Source organism: Arvicola amphibius, chromosome 8, assembly GCF_903992535.2.
Source record: "Arvicola amphibius chromosome 8, mArvAmp1.2, whole genome shotgun sequence".
NCBI classification, from domain to species: Eukaryota; Metazoa; Chordata; class Mammalia; order Rodentia; family Cricetidae; genus Arvicola; species Arvicola amphibius.
The window spans coordinates 87,530,639-87,547,669 of record NC_052054.1 but is presented as its reverse complement, the minus strand read 5'-3'; the positions used below and the strand labels follow the sequence as shown (position 1 = coordinate 87,547,669).

The following is a 17,031-nucleotide window of genomic DNA, read 5'->3' as shown; positions in this document are numbered from 1 at the left end:
GCCACCAAGCCTGAAAACCTGAGTTTGAGCCCCAGACTTACAGGATGGAAGGAGAGAACCAACTCCCTCAAGTTGTGCTGACTTCCACATGTAGTCTGTGGCATGCATGCACACATCACCCTCCCACAATAAACACTCTTCTATAATATAATAAAACAAGATTCACAAGTCAACAACTGCATGGGTGCAGGCTGTGCGGGAAGCTCCAGGGATGCAGCTTGCATGCCTGTACAGAGCCTGTGGTGTAGCTGCTTTGAATCACCATTTTTCACTATCTGCGTGACTACCAGCCTGAGTCACTGAGGTGACGTGGGCTTATGCACCTCATGCAGAAACTATGTCCTCTTGCAAATGTGATTCCAGCAGTAAGAACAGGGCAGGCTGTGAGAACAGAGTGTCTCGGGTTGTCATCTGTCTGTCCGGTTGGTATTGGTGGCGCTGGGATCAAACCCACGCCATACAAGCACTGCTGTGCTGAAGCCACACCTCCAGTTCTGCCTGCCTCCGTCTGAGTCAGGTCTGTATCTCTGTGACCTCCTATGTGCTCTGACCCATGGAAGCCATCACAATTAACCCTTGGGTCAAGGACATGAACTGAATGGTCCACAGGATCAGGCAGGTAACACAATCCAGCAGATAAGGCAAGACAACTATGCCGACAAAAATAACAGTAACAATAAGTCTAGGAAATCCCCGTACTATGCGCCCGGCTCTGGGTGGCCAGGCAGGCAGTTGTACCCCACCACTCCATATCCATGAATCACTCAAGAAAAGTCAGAAGTACAAAGTCTTCAAAATTGGCCGTGGTGAAGAGACACCTAATGGAATAGTGAAATACATCTGGGTGTGTCTGTGGGGGCATTTCCGGGAACTGTTAGATCATAAAGACTCTGACTTGATGGGTAGATAAGTCCTTTGAAGAGCTAATAATATAATAGCATTAATGAAAAGTAGGAAGTGCGGTCTAGGTAGAGGAAGTTGGTCACTAAGGGCAAGTCCTTAGATACTGTATCTTGCCCTAGCCTCTTCCTATATGCGCTCTTTCTGCTTCTTGGACACCACAACCTGAATACAGCTCACCTCCACTCTACGCTTCTGCTGCTATGGTGTTGTGTTCATCTGAAGGCAAGCAGCCATGGACGGAACCCTGTGCAACCGTAAGCCAACATAGCGTCTCCTCCTTTAAATTGTCTTTTCAGCTTTTTTTTTTTCTACAGAAAGGACAGTAACATATATTGGCTTAAAATTTTGAAAGCTCCATAAAGGCTAAACAAAATGAGCCCTCAAGCCAGAATTCTGGCTCACTGAGTTAACACGCTTTGGGGTAGCTAATCTATCAAGCTTTTGGAACTTAGGAATTCCATTTCCATCATCCTCCAATAAACCCACATTTTACTTAGGAAGTGTTCCCGATAGTCATATTCTTCTCTGAGGCTGGAACTTAGAAACACCTTCTCAAAGTTCCCAAAGAGACAATTATGAGTGCAAGTTAACGATGTCAGAAAAAGCTTTAGACGTTCTTAGACACACAGGAGAGCTGAGTCTTCCTGACGCGGGAAGACAGTGAAGAGCAAAGTAGGCAGGAAAGTAGAGCAGCTCCCATAAGGCACGCAGCTCCCATAAGGCATCCCAACCATCAGAAAACAATGTTGTCACTGCAAACTTAAGCTATTGGGGGTAGGGAGGTTGCTCAGCATTAGATCGTTCCAGAAACGAAAAAATAATTCTTTCCACATAAACTTTGGATTTCCTCAATCAACAGTGATCAGCTTTTCTGGGGATTAAAGCCAGGCAATCCAGGCACACACCAGGAGCTGTCAATGCACACCATGTCCCATCCAGAGATAAGGCAACCCGTTCTTGAGAGCCATGGTCTTGATAGTCAAGAAAATATAGTCTTGTCTTTCAAGAGGAAGAAAATTGACAAGAAATTTTTTTTTACAAGAATAGCCCTAAATTTCTGGAGTTGAGATCAATTCTCATGGGTAGAGTTGGAAACATTTGCCCTAAAGGTAGTGTCAAAAAAGAAAACACACTGTCACTTACCCAATGGTGGGGCTGATGTTGTGGTCAAATGGTCCTGGACAAACCGACACACGATGCTTGATTTCCCGGACCCCTGTGTCCTAGGATAGAATGAAAGCTATGACCATGAATGTCCAGCAACTCTGACCCGAAATGAACACGCAACAAGAGGGCATGGTGATAGAACTGCAGGACCAGAAGAGAACGCCTGCTATTTCCTACTAGAACATTCCATAGTGCAAGAAAGAAAAACAGGCATGGTAAAAGCAAGTCTAGAACACATCTCACATCCATGCAGCAGTTAGCATGTTCCTAACACATATGATTCTGTAGAACTTTAAGACAATTCTGAAGCCATTTCTGACAACTCTCAGTACTTTCCCAGCCCCCCTGGGAACCAAGGACATAACAGCTATGCATGCACATACCGAGATGTTGGGAACTTTCCATCTCCCTGAAAAGGGGCAAGATAACCCTTAGGTGTTGACTCAGTTACTGATGTTTTGACTTAGTCCCTGGGAAGGGGCAAAGTGACCCTCAGAAGTTTCCCCTTACCTCATCTGATCTAGCAACCACTCTCCAGCCAGTTATTGGTAATAGCCTTTTGAATAAGCCAATCATAATAGTTAAAGAAACAACTCCCAAACACCCCTTCCTTCTGTGGTTCTTTCCCTTTAAAAATAGCCTGTACCCAGACATTCAGGGTCTTCTAGCCTCCACGACTGCTGGAAGACCCTGTCATGACAGAATTAAGAAATCCTCATGTTTTTACATCAGCTGTGATATGAGAGATGGTCTCTTGGGGTGATTCCTCCTCCTCGGTGGTTGGACGCTAGGGTCCAACAATTCCACAGTTGGAAATAGAGGAGGGGTGTGTAGAGACGTGTGGCATCCCGCCATGTTGGTAGAAACATTGTCAGTTAATCTGCCTCTCTAGGCAATACCCCAGAAGACTTCTACATTCCAATTTCCACATCTCCAACATCGCCGTAGAATGTGGCGAATGGACACAAGCTGAAGTCTACTAAGGTCTCAGTCTTGACCAAAAGCTCTTACAGCTAATCAAGACAGGGATCCCTTACACAATGGAAATCAAGCACAGGCAAGTGTCTCTACTTCCTTTCTAAAACCTTGCCAAGTGGTTTGGGGACACAACAGACCCAAATTCACAAGGGTCAAGCCCAGACAGTGATACCGGCAGTGTCTGGGAGACAGCTCATGCCTGAGAAATGCAAGCAGGCAGCAAGTCAGCTCCTGCCCGAGACTCAGAAAATAGCAGGCAGTTGAGGACAGGCTGAAATGTCACTGGAAGGCACTCTAGGAAGCAAGGAGAGGGCTACCCTTTTAGGAAACCAGGACTTAAGACATCAGGCACATTAGGACGGAAGAGGCTACACAAGCTTAAGCAGAAGACCCAGCTGGGTAGAGGGGGAAGCCCCACATATACAGACACCAGGATCTCCCCCTTAAAGGGTATCGTGCACAACAGCTAACAACCCCAGGGCTTTCCACGCACTATGGACTGAATCTCTGAAGCTATGAGACAAAAGAAACCTTCCCTGCTTTGAGCTGTTTGTCGCAGGTATTTTTCCAGAGAAACGAAAAGCTGGCTAACCCAGACACATTAGAGATATACAAGGGATATATATATACAAGGGAAGATGTGACTTCGTTTGTTCATTCCTTGTTTATTTATTCATTTATTACGAAACAGCATCTCTAGGCTGAGCCAGCCTTACATTTCCTATGTAGATGGATGACCTTGAACTGATTCTCCTAATCCTCTCAAGTGCCAGGATTGTGGGGGTGATCTACCACCATGCCTTGCTTATACCTCTCTAGGGATCAAACCCAGGGCCTCGTGTGCATCTCACACTGCTCTGACCAAGCAAGTTACATTCCCAGCTTCTAAAGGTATGGTTTTGCTTTGTTTTGTTTTTTTTTTTTTTTTTTTTTTGAGACAGGGTTTCTCTATGTAGCTTTGGCTATCCTGGGACTCTCTCTGTAGATCAAGCTGGCCTCAAAAGGTGTGTGCCACTACCTCCCAGCTTCAAGGTGTGATTTTAAAAGCCCCAAGATTGAGGCTGGAGAGATGGCCCGGTAGTTAATAGCACATGATGCTCTTGTAGAGGACCTAGGGTTCAGTTCCAAGCACCCACACAACAGCTCACAACCATCTGGAATTCCAGCTCCAGGGGATTCAACACTCTCTTCTGCCCTCCACAGGCACTGCACACACTCCCGGTGCACAGAAAATACATGTGGGCAAAACACTCTGACATGTTTATAAGTAGTCTTAATCAAGGGGCATATGAAGTGACTCAGAGAGGGTGCATGCCACCAAGCCTAAGGAACCGAGTTTAATTTCCAGGACACACACGGTAGAGGAGAACTCCCTCAAGCTGTCCTCGGATGTATGGACGGGCTTGCTACTCTAGCTCACTGTGTTTCACACGGGTCATCTCTAGAAGGCAAGGAATAGACTTAAAGACGGTAGGTGGAGGGCTGGCCTTCGGGCAGGTTCTGCTGTGCTGAGTTGTGGACTTGGAACATGGAGTCAGAGCAGAAGCCCCCGGGACTCAGAATGCTCATCCCCGGATGAGCATGACAGCTGAGAGGATGTAGCATCTGTCATGGCTGGTGCTCGGCAGGGGCGGAGACACCACAACACCCCGAGAGTCAGGCCAGAGAGTACAAAAAAAGGAAGACCTTGGGCCAGGAGAACTATGGGCATTTCCAAGTGGTAGTTTTAGGGCATATAGTGGGGTGAGTTTGGGTGTGACCTGAAAACGTGCAAGGAAGGGGAGAGTGGAACAAGTCAGAGAGAGAGAGAGAGAGAGAATATTAATTAATTAAAAATTTTTTCAAGAGTCTAATCAATGCCTGCTGCCTTTGGCCTACACGTTCCCATGGATTCTGGCCCAGGTGCCCTCACCACCCTCCCAGGGACAGCTCATTTGCCCTCTTCAGCTGTTTTAAGCCCTTCCTACAGATGAATTTCTTCATGCCAGCCCCAGGGAAATGGAAACTCCACAGCTGCAATGCCCTGCCCTGCCCTGCCCTGCCCAGGAAGGCACAGCAAACACCCATGCCGCAAGCATTCCTCCAGGAAGCCACTGTGTCCTGGAAGCTGCAACACAGGCGGGATGGGGACCACACCCTCTCTATACCCGTACCTGTTTCTTTTTTCTCCTTCTACATCAGGGTTCATGGTTTAAGAACTCTTTCTCAGGGATCTTCCATTCATTTACTCAGTTTTCACTCATCCAGTAAGCACCCCCCCCCCCCAAGTCCTGCCCTCTCTAGACAGATAGCAGGTCTGACTCCACTGGTATGAGATACCAGTATCTCCCTGGTCTGTAGACCTCCTTGGTGGGAGATGGTAGGCTACGGTTCCTAGCCTGCAGGGGTCCCAGAGGAGGTGCCCGCTCATGTCAACCCCAGCACCCAGGGCTCTAAAGCAGGCTCTCCACCTGTCCCTCCCCTCCCCTGTTTTCAGGTCACACCCAAGCTCACCACACTCTGTACCCTAAAACTACCACTTGGAATTCTCTATAGTTCTCCCGGCTTGAGATCTTCCTTTTTGTACTCTCTGGACTGACTCTCGGGGTGTTGTGGTTGTGATGCTCACTCGGGGAGCACACATTCTGAGTCTTGGGGGCTTCTGCTCTGACTCTGTGCCCTAAGTTCACAGCAGAGCCTGCCTGAAGGCCAGCCCTCCAAATACCATCTTAGAGTCATTACGTCCACTCCTTGCCTACGTGAAATGCCATCTTCTCTGGTGAGCTAGAGTAGCAAGCCCACTCCAGTGCAGCTGGATCCCTGTCACAGGTACACTTTGTCTTGTCTTTCTTTCACAGTTTGACTGCTTACACATTTCATAGGCAAAATACGACAAAATATACTCATTTTAATTTGGCTAGAAAATAGGATATTTTGTAAAGCACAGAGCCAAGATTTTTCTCTGACTGGTGGACAGGTGGAACTCCTGAACTCTGGGACTTGGGGGCTCCACCTTTGGAAAGCTGTTGTTCCTCTGATGACCACAAGAGGAAGACACGCTCACCTGTGGGCTGGAGAGCCCAAGGTGCCCTCCACTCAAGGACTTCCTTCTCCTCCCAGAACCTGACTGGGATGGACCCACAAAAACAACTGGATTGTGACCCGCAATCATGGAGAAAAAGAGTCATGACTGCCACACAAGACCAGCCTGGTCTACAAAGTAAGTTCCAACACAGCCAGGGCCATACAGATAAACCCTGTCTCAAGAAAGAGATGGGGGGGAGGGAGGGGGGGAGGGAGGAAGGGAGGGAGGGAGGGAGGGAGGGAGGGAGGGAGGGAGGGAGGGAGGGAGGGAGGGAGGGAGGGAGGGAGGGAGGGAGAGAGGGAGAGAAGGAGGGAGGAACTAACGTGCAAAGGTCCTGACTGCCCCAGTTTAAAGGCCACCGTACTTTTAGTGAGCTTATGCTAATGGAAACTGGTCTATGTATAGTTTTTCCATTCTATATTTTGAGACCATCACAGCCTATCTAGTCTAATCCTCTGATATTGCAGAAGCGGAAGCTCATGTGACTTCCTTAAGGTCACACAACAAGCCGTTGGGAAAGTCAGAAGCACATGCTCCCGGTCCCTGTCAGGCCTTCCTGAAGGTTAAATCAGTCTCCCAGCCAAGTGCAAATTTCTTATGGGACCTAAAGTACCCTGATTGTCCCCTTTCTAGTTTCACTTTGCACAGGTCAAGTTACTCAGCATGGTATGGAGACAGGGCCTCTGTTTCGATCATGATGGGCAGGTGGCACAAACTCATTCATCCATCTATGCAGGGATACACTACGCAGGCAGCAGTGTCTAAGGGCAGGGGGTGGAAAAACTAAGTTCTGGTTCCTGCAGTGAGACTTAACACAGCAGACTTAAATGTGACAGAGCAACCAAGGAAGGGATGGGGTGCTGGTCAGTTGGAGTGAAGGTGGCTGGCTTCCGGCAGAGTATCTGTGAGCTAATCACTTGAAAGTAAGCTGCAAATTATTATTGCTTCCCACCTTGCCACCGGTCTGCAGCACTCTACAGGGGAACTGGATCCGCCTGCAACATTATCCGGTAGGAAAACTGACTCTAATCTCAAAGACAGCTTACGCCAAACTAAACCTAACTTCCAAGTCTTTAAAAGGAGCTGAGTTTTCCCGGAAACAAAGGACTAGCTAATTTGGACTCCAGGACCATACTGCCAATATCACACAGGAGCAGGGATAAGTATAATAATTAGATTGACAAAGAGGCGAGTGTGTATTTGCTGACCACATATGAATAGTTTATATGAAAAAAGAATATCTAGCATCCCTTAAGCACTGTGTGTGTGAGAGAGGAGAGACAGAGAGTGCCCACATATGCATGTGTATGTATACAGGTATGCACATGCATACAAGTGTGTATGTGCATGTGTGGTGCTTGAAATGGAAGCCAGGATCCTGAGCACTAACCACTGGGATATGCCCTTGGACCCCAGCACTAACCACTGGGATATGCCCTTGGACCCCCAGCACTAACCATTGGGATAGGCCCTTAGACCCTGAGCACTAACCACTGGGATATGCCCTTGGACCCCAGCACTAACCATTGGGATATGCCCTTAGACCCTGAGCACTAATCATTGGGATATGCCCTTGGACCCTAAATATTACTCTTACCTTATAAATACTTTGTATTCTGGATCTCAAGGTATTTCTATTACACAAAGAAAGGCGGGGGAAGGAAGGAAGGGGAGAGAGAGGAAAGGAGGAGGAAAGACTCATGGGACACATCTTGCTCATTGGTTTTCATTTTCTGAATTTCATTTTGGAGATTTCTCTTTGGCTCACATTCCAGTTCTTCCTACAGATCCACCTAACAGGATGAGGGGTGCACAGATAATTTCCAAATATTGATTATATTTTTTCAGCTGTATATTCTTACTTTAATCCATTTTTATAGACTTAGGGGGCTTTATTTGCTTTTATCTTTGAGACAGGGTCTCTCTATGTAGCCCAGGCTGGCCTCTAAGTCATGATTCTTCTGCCTCAGCCTCGTAAGTACAGACGCTTCGGTTGTGTGGCACCGCGCCAGGATCCCACCGTCTCACCCCTACTCCCCAGATAACTGAAGAACAAGGACGATTTTGAATGAGGGAGAAGAGGAAGTTTTATTCCTTTGCTTCCTGTTTTTCTTAGAATAGCCCCCACTGCATCCGGTCATTTTCGGAGAGCAGTTTGTCACAATGTGCAAACTCTGCACAACTACACAGAAACTTGAGTTCATCTAGATGAGTCTTTGGAGGTATTTCGTGTTAAAAATAAATAAAATAACACAGATTTTCCTTTTGGGGACTGTATGCCAAAGGAACCAACCATTCCTTTGTAAATTTCCCTTCCTTCACAAGCTCTTGATTGAATGAGACAAGTCACCCAGCAAATGGAGCTGGGGAAACGCCTCAAGTTCCCATCCTCAGAGGGAATCCCTGATCTTATAGAATTTTTTTTTTTTTTTACTGAGATACCAAGCTCTAAACTCAGGGTTTCTACTGTGACATAGTTTGGCGGTGCTTTTTGTTGTTGCTGTTGTTACTTTTTTTCAAAATACTTTTTATTTCTCCTGAGTTGCCAAGATAGCAAAAGAGTGAGCACAGTTGTAATGGGCAGCTTACAAAATGACTCCCAGTGGTCCCCATGTGCTGGGGACTCGCAGTGCATAACTTGACTAAAGACTTACTCCTCAGAATACAGCAACAGTGTTGCTTGTCCCTTCTGTCTTCATCCCCACACGCCCTTCTACCCCTTCACCTTCTCTGTAATGCTTGTTCTCATCCTTATGAAGCAAGCTGCACAAGGACCCAGAGGCAGGGAACTGAGAGAGACTCCAGCACAGGCCTACCGTAACCTATAGGGGACTGCATTCTGTCAGCGGCCTCAGACAGAATGTGGAAGCAAACCCCGTCCAGGTCCACCTTGGCATGACTGTGGTCCCAGCTGACACCAGGTGGCAGCTTTGTAAGAGATCCTGAATGGGGAGGCCCATATATAATTCATTCACAGATTCCTGACCCACAAAAACTGTGTGGAAACAAGGACATGTTGTTTTGCGTTGGTTTGCGCTGGTAAGTGGAGGGCCCACTTGTTATACAGCAGTGTGTAACTAATGCAGCTGTAAGGGAAAACACACATAAAGTGCCAACTCCACCCAGAAGGCTGTGGGTTGGACTCCTGCAACACCCTCAGGGAAGGTGGGTGAGACCTGCTTTTCTAATTAGGGAAAGGAGGGTTAGCCAGTTGGCAGTGGGAAAGGCTGGCATACAATGGAGGAAGGCAATTCTGCAGAGGACTTAGGAGACTCTGCTCTGTGAACCATTATCTTGAATATTTCACAGAAGTCTCTGGACTATGAGAAAGGAAAACGACGGCATTGCTTACCTAACAAAATCGATGTAGGATGATTTCACACTAGTGGCAAACCTAAAATCAACAAATGAAGTAAGTGTGTGTGACGAGCCACCCCGTAAACAGTAACTCAGTCGAAGAGTAAATCTTGAGAAGAGAAACCAGGGCAATAGATCAATCAGAAAGCAGAGAAACTAACCTCAGAACCTGCCTTTCAGATTTCATTTCGGAGCTGCTTTGAGTAGGCATTAACACAGTCCTCTGAGACCTGCTATGTTGTTTTACCAAGTGCCTTTGCATTTCAGCAGAAAACTGTCCTTCATTTGATATCATCCCCATCCACTGTGACTCAGCAGGCCATCCAACACCAAGCCACCAGGCCTCCCCTCCCTCCACAGGTCCTTGGTTGGGAGCCTTGAGGACCAGGACACATTTGAGAGGAAACAGCAGAAGCTCTCCCCCCACCAAAATGCTCCCTCATCATTCCCCCCCATGCCCTTCCCCCTCGAAAGCTGGATTGCTGGTGTGGGACTGAGGAGATGGTGCTCCCTCCTCATCTCAGCCCCTCAGGTCATCCTATTAACACCTCGTAAAAGACACTTCCACTCCAGATCCTGAAGGGCTTTGGGGGAAACGCTGAACAGCAAAGTCTTGGACAAAGAGGCCCAGCAAGCCATGTGTAAGAATGTGATGTCAGGATCCAGACTCTCTTCCCGCGGACACTGACAGGGGCTGTGACACATCCCGCTGTCGCTGTCAGAGCTAGCAGGCTGCTGGTGCCCTGATATCTCATGCAGAGGTGCCACGTCTTGCTCCCCGCTTCTTTCCCTGCCTTCTGCCCAAGAACCAGAGACTGGAAAACGCTTGCTGTGAACACCCCCACTCCTGCTCAATGTATAAAAAGACACACACACCCCCATCACACAGGTTCTGCTCCTCTTCAGAGATGTCACTGCTCTGTCTGTCTCTGGTGCTGGGATCCAAAGTCTCCTTGGAGCCCCTGCCCCTCTGTCTGTCTGTCTGCCTGCCTGTCTATTTTTGACATTAATAATTCTTCTGATACACTCCTTCGTCCATAGAAATATGTCTCAGTGTCATTTTGAACCACCTGCCCTGTCCAAAACCTAATACAACGACTTACGAAAGTCCCTACCTGGTTCTTCCTGGGGCTGAGCCCACAGCAACCAGCCTGGCTTGCTACTGCCCCCTCTCACTATGCCATCTGTATTGCTTACTTTCCTCGTTGTTGTAGGTCTTGTGGACCAAATTTGCCACTTTAGGGAGGAAGGTTTTATTTGGCTCGCAGTTTAAAGGAGCAATTGATTGTGGTCCTGAAGGCAGGGCAACAGGAGCCGTAGTGGCTGTGAGCGCAGGCGCACAGTGAGCACTGCTCGCTCCTGGTTCTGCTGATCAGCAAATCAGAGAGTAGATGGAAGTGAGCGTGGGCTGTAAAACCCCAGAAGGCCCCACCTCCTAAGGGCTCACAGTTTCCCCACACAGCGCACCCGCTAGAGGCTGATCATTCAAACACATGACCCCAGGGACACTGCACACTCAAAGCACAACACTTCCCCTTTCTTTCTTCTGAAGCAGACAAAGCCTGTAAAATAACTCACGATTACGCAACAGTCTCGGTACCCAGAGCTCCCATGCGGTGCTTTGCTCATTAGGAAAAATTGATGGCAATAATTTTATTTACACCACTATGATAAAGAGGCAAAATTAAACTCCGTTCACATCTGGAGCACAGCTCCCTATGGAGAGAGCTTGAGTCCACTCCCTCCTACCATCCCTCTCTCCATCTCAAGCAAACATATGCCTCCTCAGCCCTTGGTCATGACATCCCTGGAATTTTAGAAATGAACCTTAGGGTCTCTGATATCAACCACATGCACACACATGAAAGCCTGTATGGGCAGGTGATTTTTTTTTTCCTGGCAAGATGATCCCTTGTCTGGCTGTTAATGTGATCTATGCCCTAGATGTTACTTCTCCTACCTAGAGAAAGTTGACATGTGGAGAAGCCTGGCAAAGGTTGCTACAGTCTGGTGTCAAGACTTTGCCAGCTTCAGTCATTCACTTCTGCCAAAAGCATCAGAAGTGATCACGTGACCGCGCTTCATGCTGGGGTATTCATCTTGTTCTAGGAGCCAAGGTCATGGTTTGGAGGCACAACTTCACATGCACTTAATTTAATCTGCATAATAAGTTATACAAAGTTAAGTTATATAAAATTAAATTATACAAAATTACGTACACCACTCATCTACCAGAAAACATGCCTGTCTACATTTTAGTTTTATAAAAATATGACTGGTATTATGAGGGGAAATGAAAGATAATTGGATGGGCTAAGAAAGATGGGAACCTGCTCCAGGAACGACATCTACAGTCTAGTTTTAGAGTGGAGGCTTTGTGGTTTTACTCTGCCCCCTCCCCACTCAGTTCCCAGATCTCTCCGGAACCGTCAGGAAGATTGCAGTTAGATTGAAGCAACTCAGCCAGCTTACAGATAATGATTTGGTCAGATGTACTAAAGGAAGTCTGTTTCTTCACTTGGTGGTTTGAACCACTTCAGGTGCCAAGAAAGCTATTCCAGTCCTTCCCTGAACTCAGCATGTTTCTGCTCCACCCTATTCTGATTGCCCCACCTGAACAGCGGCTTTGGAAAGCTGGCCTCTTTCTCCATGAGCCGAGCTTCTCCCGCAAACTAGCACAGAAACTCTTTCCATGAGTCTGTCACCCACAAATACATGCTGAGGAATCCGTGCCCGATATCTTCCCTCTGGGTATGCGACTGACAGTCTTTCTCCGAAACATGGAGGAATTCTGAGAGTCGCAGCCAATGCCAAGCGTTCAGGGTCCCTCTCCACGAACTTGCCTTCCCACTAATGTTTCTAAATAGGAAACCATGTGGCCATGAATGCCAGGGTCAGCCAGGGTACACCCTGCCATTCTGCTGAGCACAGGAAGAAAGCATGGAGCTTGAGGTTTTAAGTTGCATTGCTTCTTCGTGCTGGATCCCAAGCAGGGGATTTATTTCCCCTCCTCACCCACAGCTGGAACACAGAGGCTGTGTGCGTCTAGCAGCGTTCGCTTTCAGTCCTTCGCAAAACCAGAGCACCCTTGGCCAGAAGATCTCTCCCTCAACACTCACATCTCCCCAAGTAGATTCCCCACAACCTACTCAGGTGAGGCTTGTTTGTCAGCTGGGGCTACAGTAATTCTACACTTGGGAGCTCAGTTTCCAGAGAGACAATAAAACCATGTGAAGAGAAGACAGAAGCTGAGCCTGGACCACACCTGCAATCCCCTGGTACAGAGACACAAAGACACAGAGGCAAGTGTGCACACACACACACACACAAGTCGCGGGAGGGAGAGACAGAAAAGAAGAGAGGGGAGACAGGGACACTAGCCAGAGGGGATGAGATGGGTTTCTTTGTTGCATCCCACAGAAATAAACATGGCTTGTCTCAGCACAGCACAGAGTGGTCCAGTAATAAATACCGGAATTACAGCCACTCTATTTCAGCTTGATAGATCCAGATCTGGAGCTACTCTTGAGGAGGATTTTGTTACCAAGTTTAACAGAAGCAGCACAGAGAGAGCTGCCATAAGGCCAAGATGTGGGGTGTCCCAGAGACATGCCTTTCAGGAAAGAGTGATAAAATTGGTATAGAAAACAAAATAAGTTTTTCAACAGTCAACCCCCCCTACACACACACACACACACACACACACACACACACACTGTTCAAGGGTGCAGAATTCTGTGTGGTTAGAGCCTGGGCTCAGAGAACAGACACCCAAGATTTAGATCTCGAGAGTCTCTGTACTTAGGTGCTCCCGCCTGTATAAACAAGGCAAGAGTAATCCTTTGTCCCATTGATTGTGCAGAGGTTAAACAGAAAGTACTGGCAAAGGCTCAACAACTGCTAGTCACTAGGGGGTAACCTCAGCCATTTAGAGGGACAAAGCTGATCTCCAGGTGCTCACTGGTGGGCAGTGGCAAGAACTCCAGCATGTGTGAGGGGAAATTTGTGTGACAGGTTTATCTATAAAATGACACTGTGTGTGATGACGAGCACACAGGCATGAAACAGCTCCTCCAAAGAACCCCACAGACCCTTCCCAGTGCTGCCTTCACTTCTCACCCTCTGCTGCATCTGGTACTGTGTGAACTCTGTGATCCTGCTCGATACATTCCTGTGGGGGTTTTGTTTTGAAATGTTAACAGACACATCTAGATGGAGGAATTCGCACAAATTCTGTAGCCTTCTCTTAGTTCCTTTATGTGTGTGTACAACTTGACCCTAACACACTTCTGTTCCCCAGTCTTCAAATTACTGCAACGTAACATGACCATCACTTCTTAAACAATGGCACATGTCACTGGGTACTGAGTCATGGTAAGATAGGAGCTGGGAGTTCCAGGTATAGTGCACCACTATAGCTAAGTGTACTGTATATTTCAAAAATGATAGGAAACTATTTTGAAAGCATTCACCACAAGAATTGACAAATGTCCATGGAGGTGATTACGGTTAACTCAATTTAAACATTACACAATGTACAAATTATTAAACCTTATTACATTGTCCCATTGATAGACACATAACTTCTAATCTGTTTCAGTTAGAATTTCTGTTTTTATTTTTTATTACTATCATTGTATATACAATGTTTGTGTGCAAGTGCATACATGTCACCTGTACATATGCTGCTGTGCACTTGTAGCTATGCCACTGTGCACCTGTAGACACACTATTGTGCACCTGTAGACACACTGTTGTACACCTGTAGACGTTGTTGTGCACCTGTAGACACACTATTGTGCACCTGTAGAATGCCACTGTGCACCTGTAGAATGCCACTGTGCACCTGTAGTCATGCCGCTGTGCACCTGTGCACCTGTAAACATGCTGTTGTGCACCTGTAGACATGCCACTGTGCACCTGTAGACATGCCACTGTGCACCTGTGCACCTGTAGTCATGCCGCTGTGCACCTGTAGACATGCTGCTGTGCACCTGTAGACATGCCGGACACTGTGTACCTACCTCTTCCTGTCAAAGGACAACTTTGGGGAGTTGGTTCTCTCCTTCCTCCTTTGCCTGGGTTCTGGATCCAGCTAAGATTGTCAGGTTTGTGTAGCAAGCACTCTTAACCTCTGAGCCAACTCAAAAATCTACACTTAAAATTTTAAAAATAAAATGGCCACCATTTAAATTACAATTTCTCAAGTCAGGCATGATGGCACGCCCTTTTAGCCCCAGCACTGGAGAGGCAAAAACAGATAGATCTCAGAGTTCAACACCAGTTTTTGTCCACAAAGCGAGTTCCAGGACAGCCAGGGCTATACACAGAAGTCCTGTCTCAAAAAACAAAAACAAAACAAAAAACTTAAATTACAGCTTCTCACCTGTGTGAGGTATGTAACCATTTACCGACCAAAGCTGAAGCTCTGTTACTCAAGAAGCCCACTGCAGACCTCCTGGGTCACAGCTTTCTGTGGAAATGCCTTTGACTTTAGGCCTTACATGTGCTGGGTTTTAAGTAGTAAGTATTGATTACTGGTGTTCAGCTCCCCCTTCCTTCTAGAAACTATATACTCCAAATAAACTGTTACAAACACTTTTATTGAGTTGCAATTTGTCTAATAAAATAACTTGATTTGTTTTGTCGAGACAGGGTTTCTCTGTGTAACAGCCCTGAGTGTCCTAGAACTCCCTTTGAGACCAGGCTGGTCTCGAACTCACAGAGATCTGCCTGCCTCTGTCTCCTGAGTGCTGAGATTAAAGGCGTGCGCCACCATGCTCAACGCTAAAATCCACCATTTTAAAGTGACTGACTTGGTGGCATTTGGTACATTCTCTTTGTTGTCCACTGAGGAAGCTCTTAAGCAGTGCTACATACAATGTATCGGTTAAGCAACAGACTCATTGTTCTTCACTCCCCACAGCTCCTACCAATGACATATGTTCGTTTCCATGCATATTCGTTTAAATAGAATCACACAAAAGGTCATCTTTTCTGTCTGGTTTCTTTCATTTAACATCAGGTTTTCAAGGTTTACCCTCATTAGAGTACATAATTAATATTTCAGTCCTTGGTGCTGGAGTACCTGGGCAAACATCGTACCACTGAGCTGGCCCAGCCCCAAGTCTGTTGCATTCTTTTGTATGCTGAATATTTCTCTGTATGTGTACTGCAATAATTGGTTTATCCACTCACTGTTAACAGACTTGCAGGCTGCTTCTGCCTTTTGACTATTATGAACAGGGCTGCTATGGACATTCATGTACAAGTACTTTTCTTGCTAGTGACTTCTCTAGGTATTTGAAGTATATCTCGTTAACCTGATTAATTTGAGTAACCATAAAAGTACTGCTTTTCCACAGAGGCTGCACCGTTTCACATGTCCGCCAGCTTTCACTGGCTCTGGATGACAAGACCATTTACTCACTGGCATTAGAGCCCACTTCAGGATTCCAGCACATACTGAAGACCAGCTGAGACATCCAACCTCATGGGCTGAACAATACCAGATTATTGGTCTTCCCGCTGGTAACTAGCTGGACCACAGCCTGTAAACCAACCTAATAAATCCCCTTTCTCTATATATATAGATTCATTTTGTGTTTTCTTTTCCCCTAGAGAACCCTTACTAATACAGGGTTCAATTAAAACACATGAATAACTTTTCCCAGCACTATTGTTACAGAGACTATTTTCCCCCACAGGATGATTGTGGTACCCTTGTCAAAATCGGTCCACCAGAAGGAGAGGTTTATTTCTGAAATCTCAACTCTATTCCACCGGCCAATGACTTATTATGTCAACACCATTTGGTTGGTATTAGTGTGGATTTGCAATAAGCTTTAAAATTGGGAAGTGTGAGACCTCTAGCCGTCTTCATTTCCCACATCATTTGACCGTACAGAGCCTCTTGTCTGAAAGTGTAAGTTCTACTCCTACAGAACAGGGGGTGACTTTTTGGATAGTAATAGTGCTGCCTCTGTGGCCCACTCTAGGGAGAATCATTGTCCGAACCCATTAAGTCTTCTAATTCATGAACAGGGATACAGCCCCGCTTACTTAGATGTTCTTAGGTCTTTCTGGAAGGTTTTGTTTGTTTCGTTTTTTTAGCTTTCAGTAAACCTTAAACTTCCTTGGTTAAATCCCATTTGACCTTAGTGTATAATCCTTTTAATATCTGTAGGGTTTTGTTTGCTACATACATAAGTACACAGACACACACACACACACACACACACACACACACATACACACACACCCCTATACAGTAAGGGTCCTGGTTTGCGGTCTTCTTGCATCTTTGTCTCTAGTTGTAGTATTAGGGTAAGACTGACCTCATAAGGTGAGTTAGGATGTGTTTCTTATTGCTCTGTTCTTCTGGAAGAATCTGAGAAAGCTGCTGATAAACTTCTTTAAACGTTTGAACTTGAACGTAGAAATGGACCACCTGCCCTGACCTGTTCTCTGTGAGGTATCTCATCATCACATCAATCTCCTTACCTGTTACCGGTCTGATGCAATTTCCTTCTTCTCTCCATCCACCTGCCCTCCCCTCCCCC

The 17,031-nt window shown here is 46.5% G+C and overlaps 1 protein-coding gene across 1 annotated transcript in view; it reads right to left on the bottom strand.

The window, feature by feature from the left end:
• Positions 1–17,031, bottom strand: part of Rab31 (RAB31, member RAS oncogene family) — a 132,021-nt gene that overhangs the window by 78,448 nt on the left and 36,542 nt on the right. Inside the window, exon 2 of the mRNA XM_038339204.1 lies at positions 2,047–2,126. Within this exon, the coding sequence (XP_038195132.1) occupies positions 2,047–2,126 (80 nt within the window). The remainder of the gene's footprint in view (positions 1–2,046; positions 2,127–17,031) is intronic.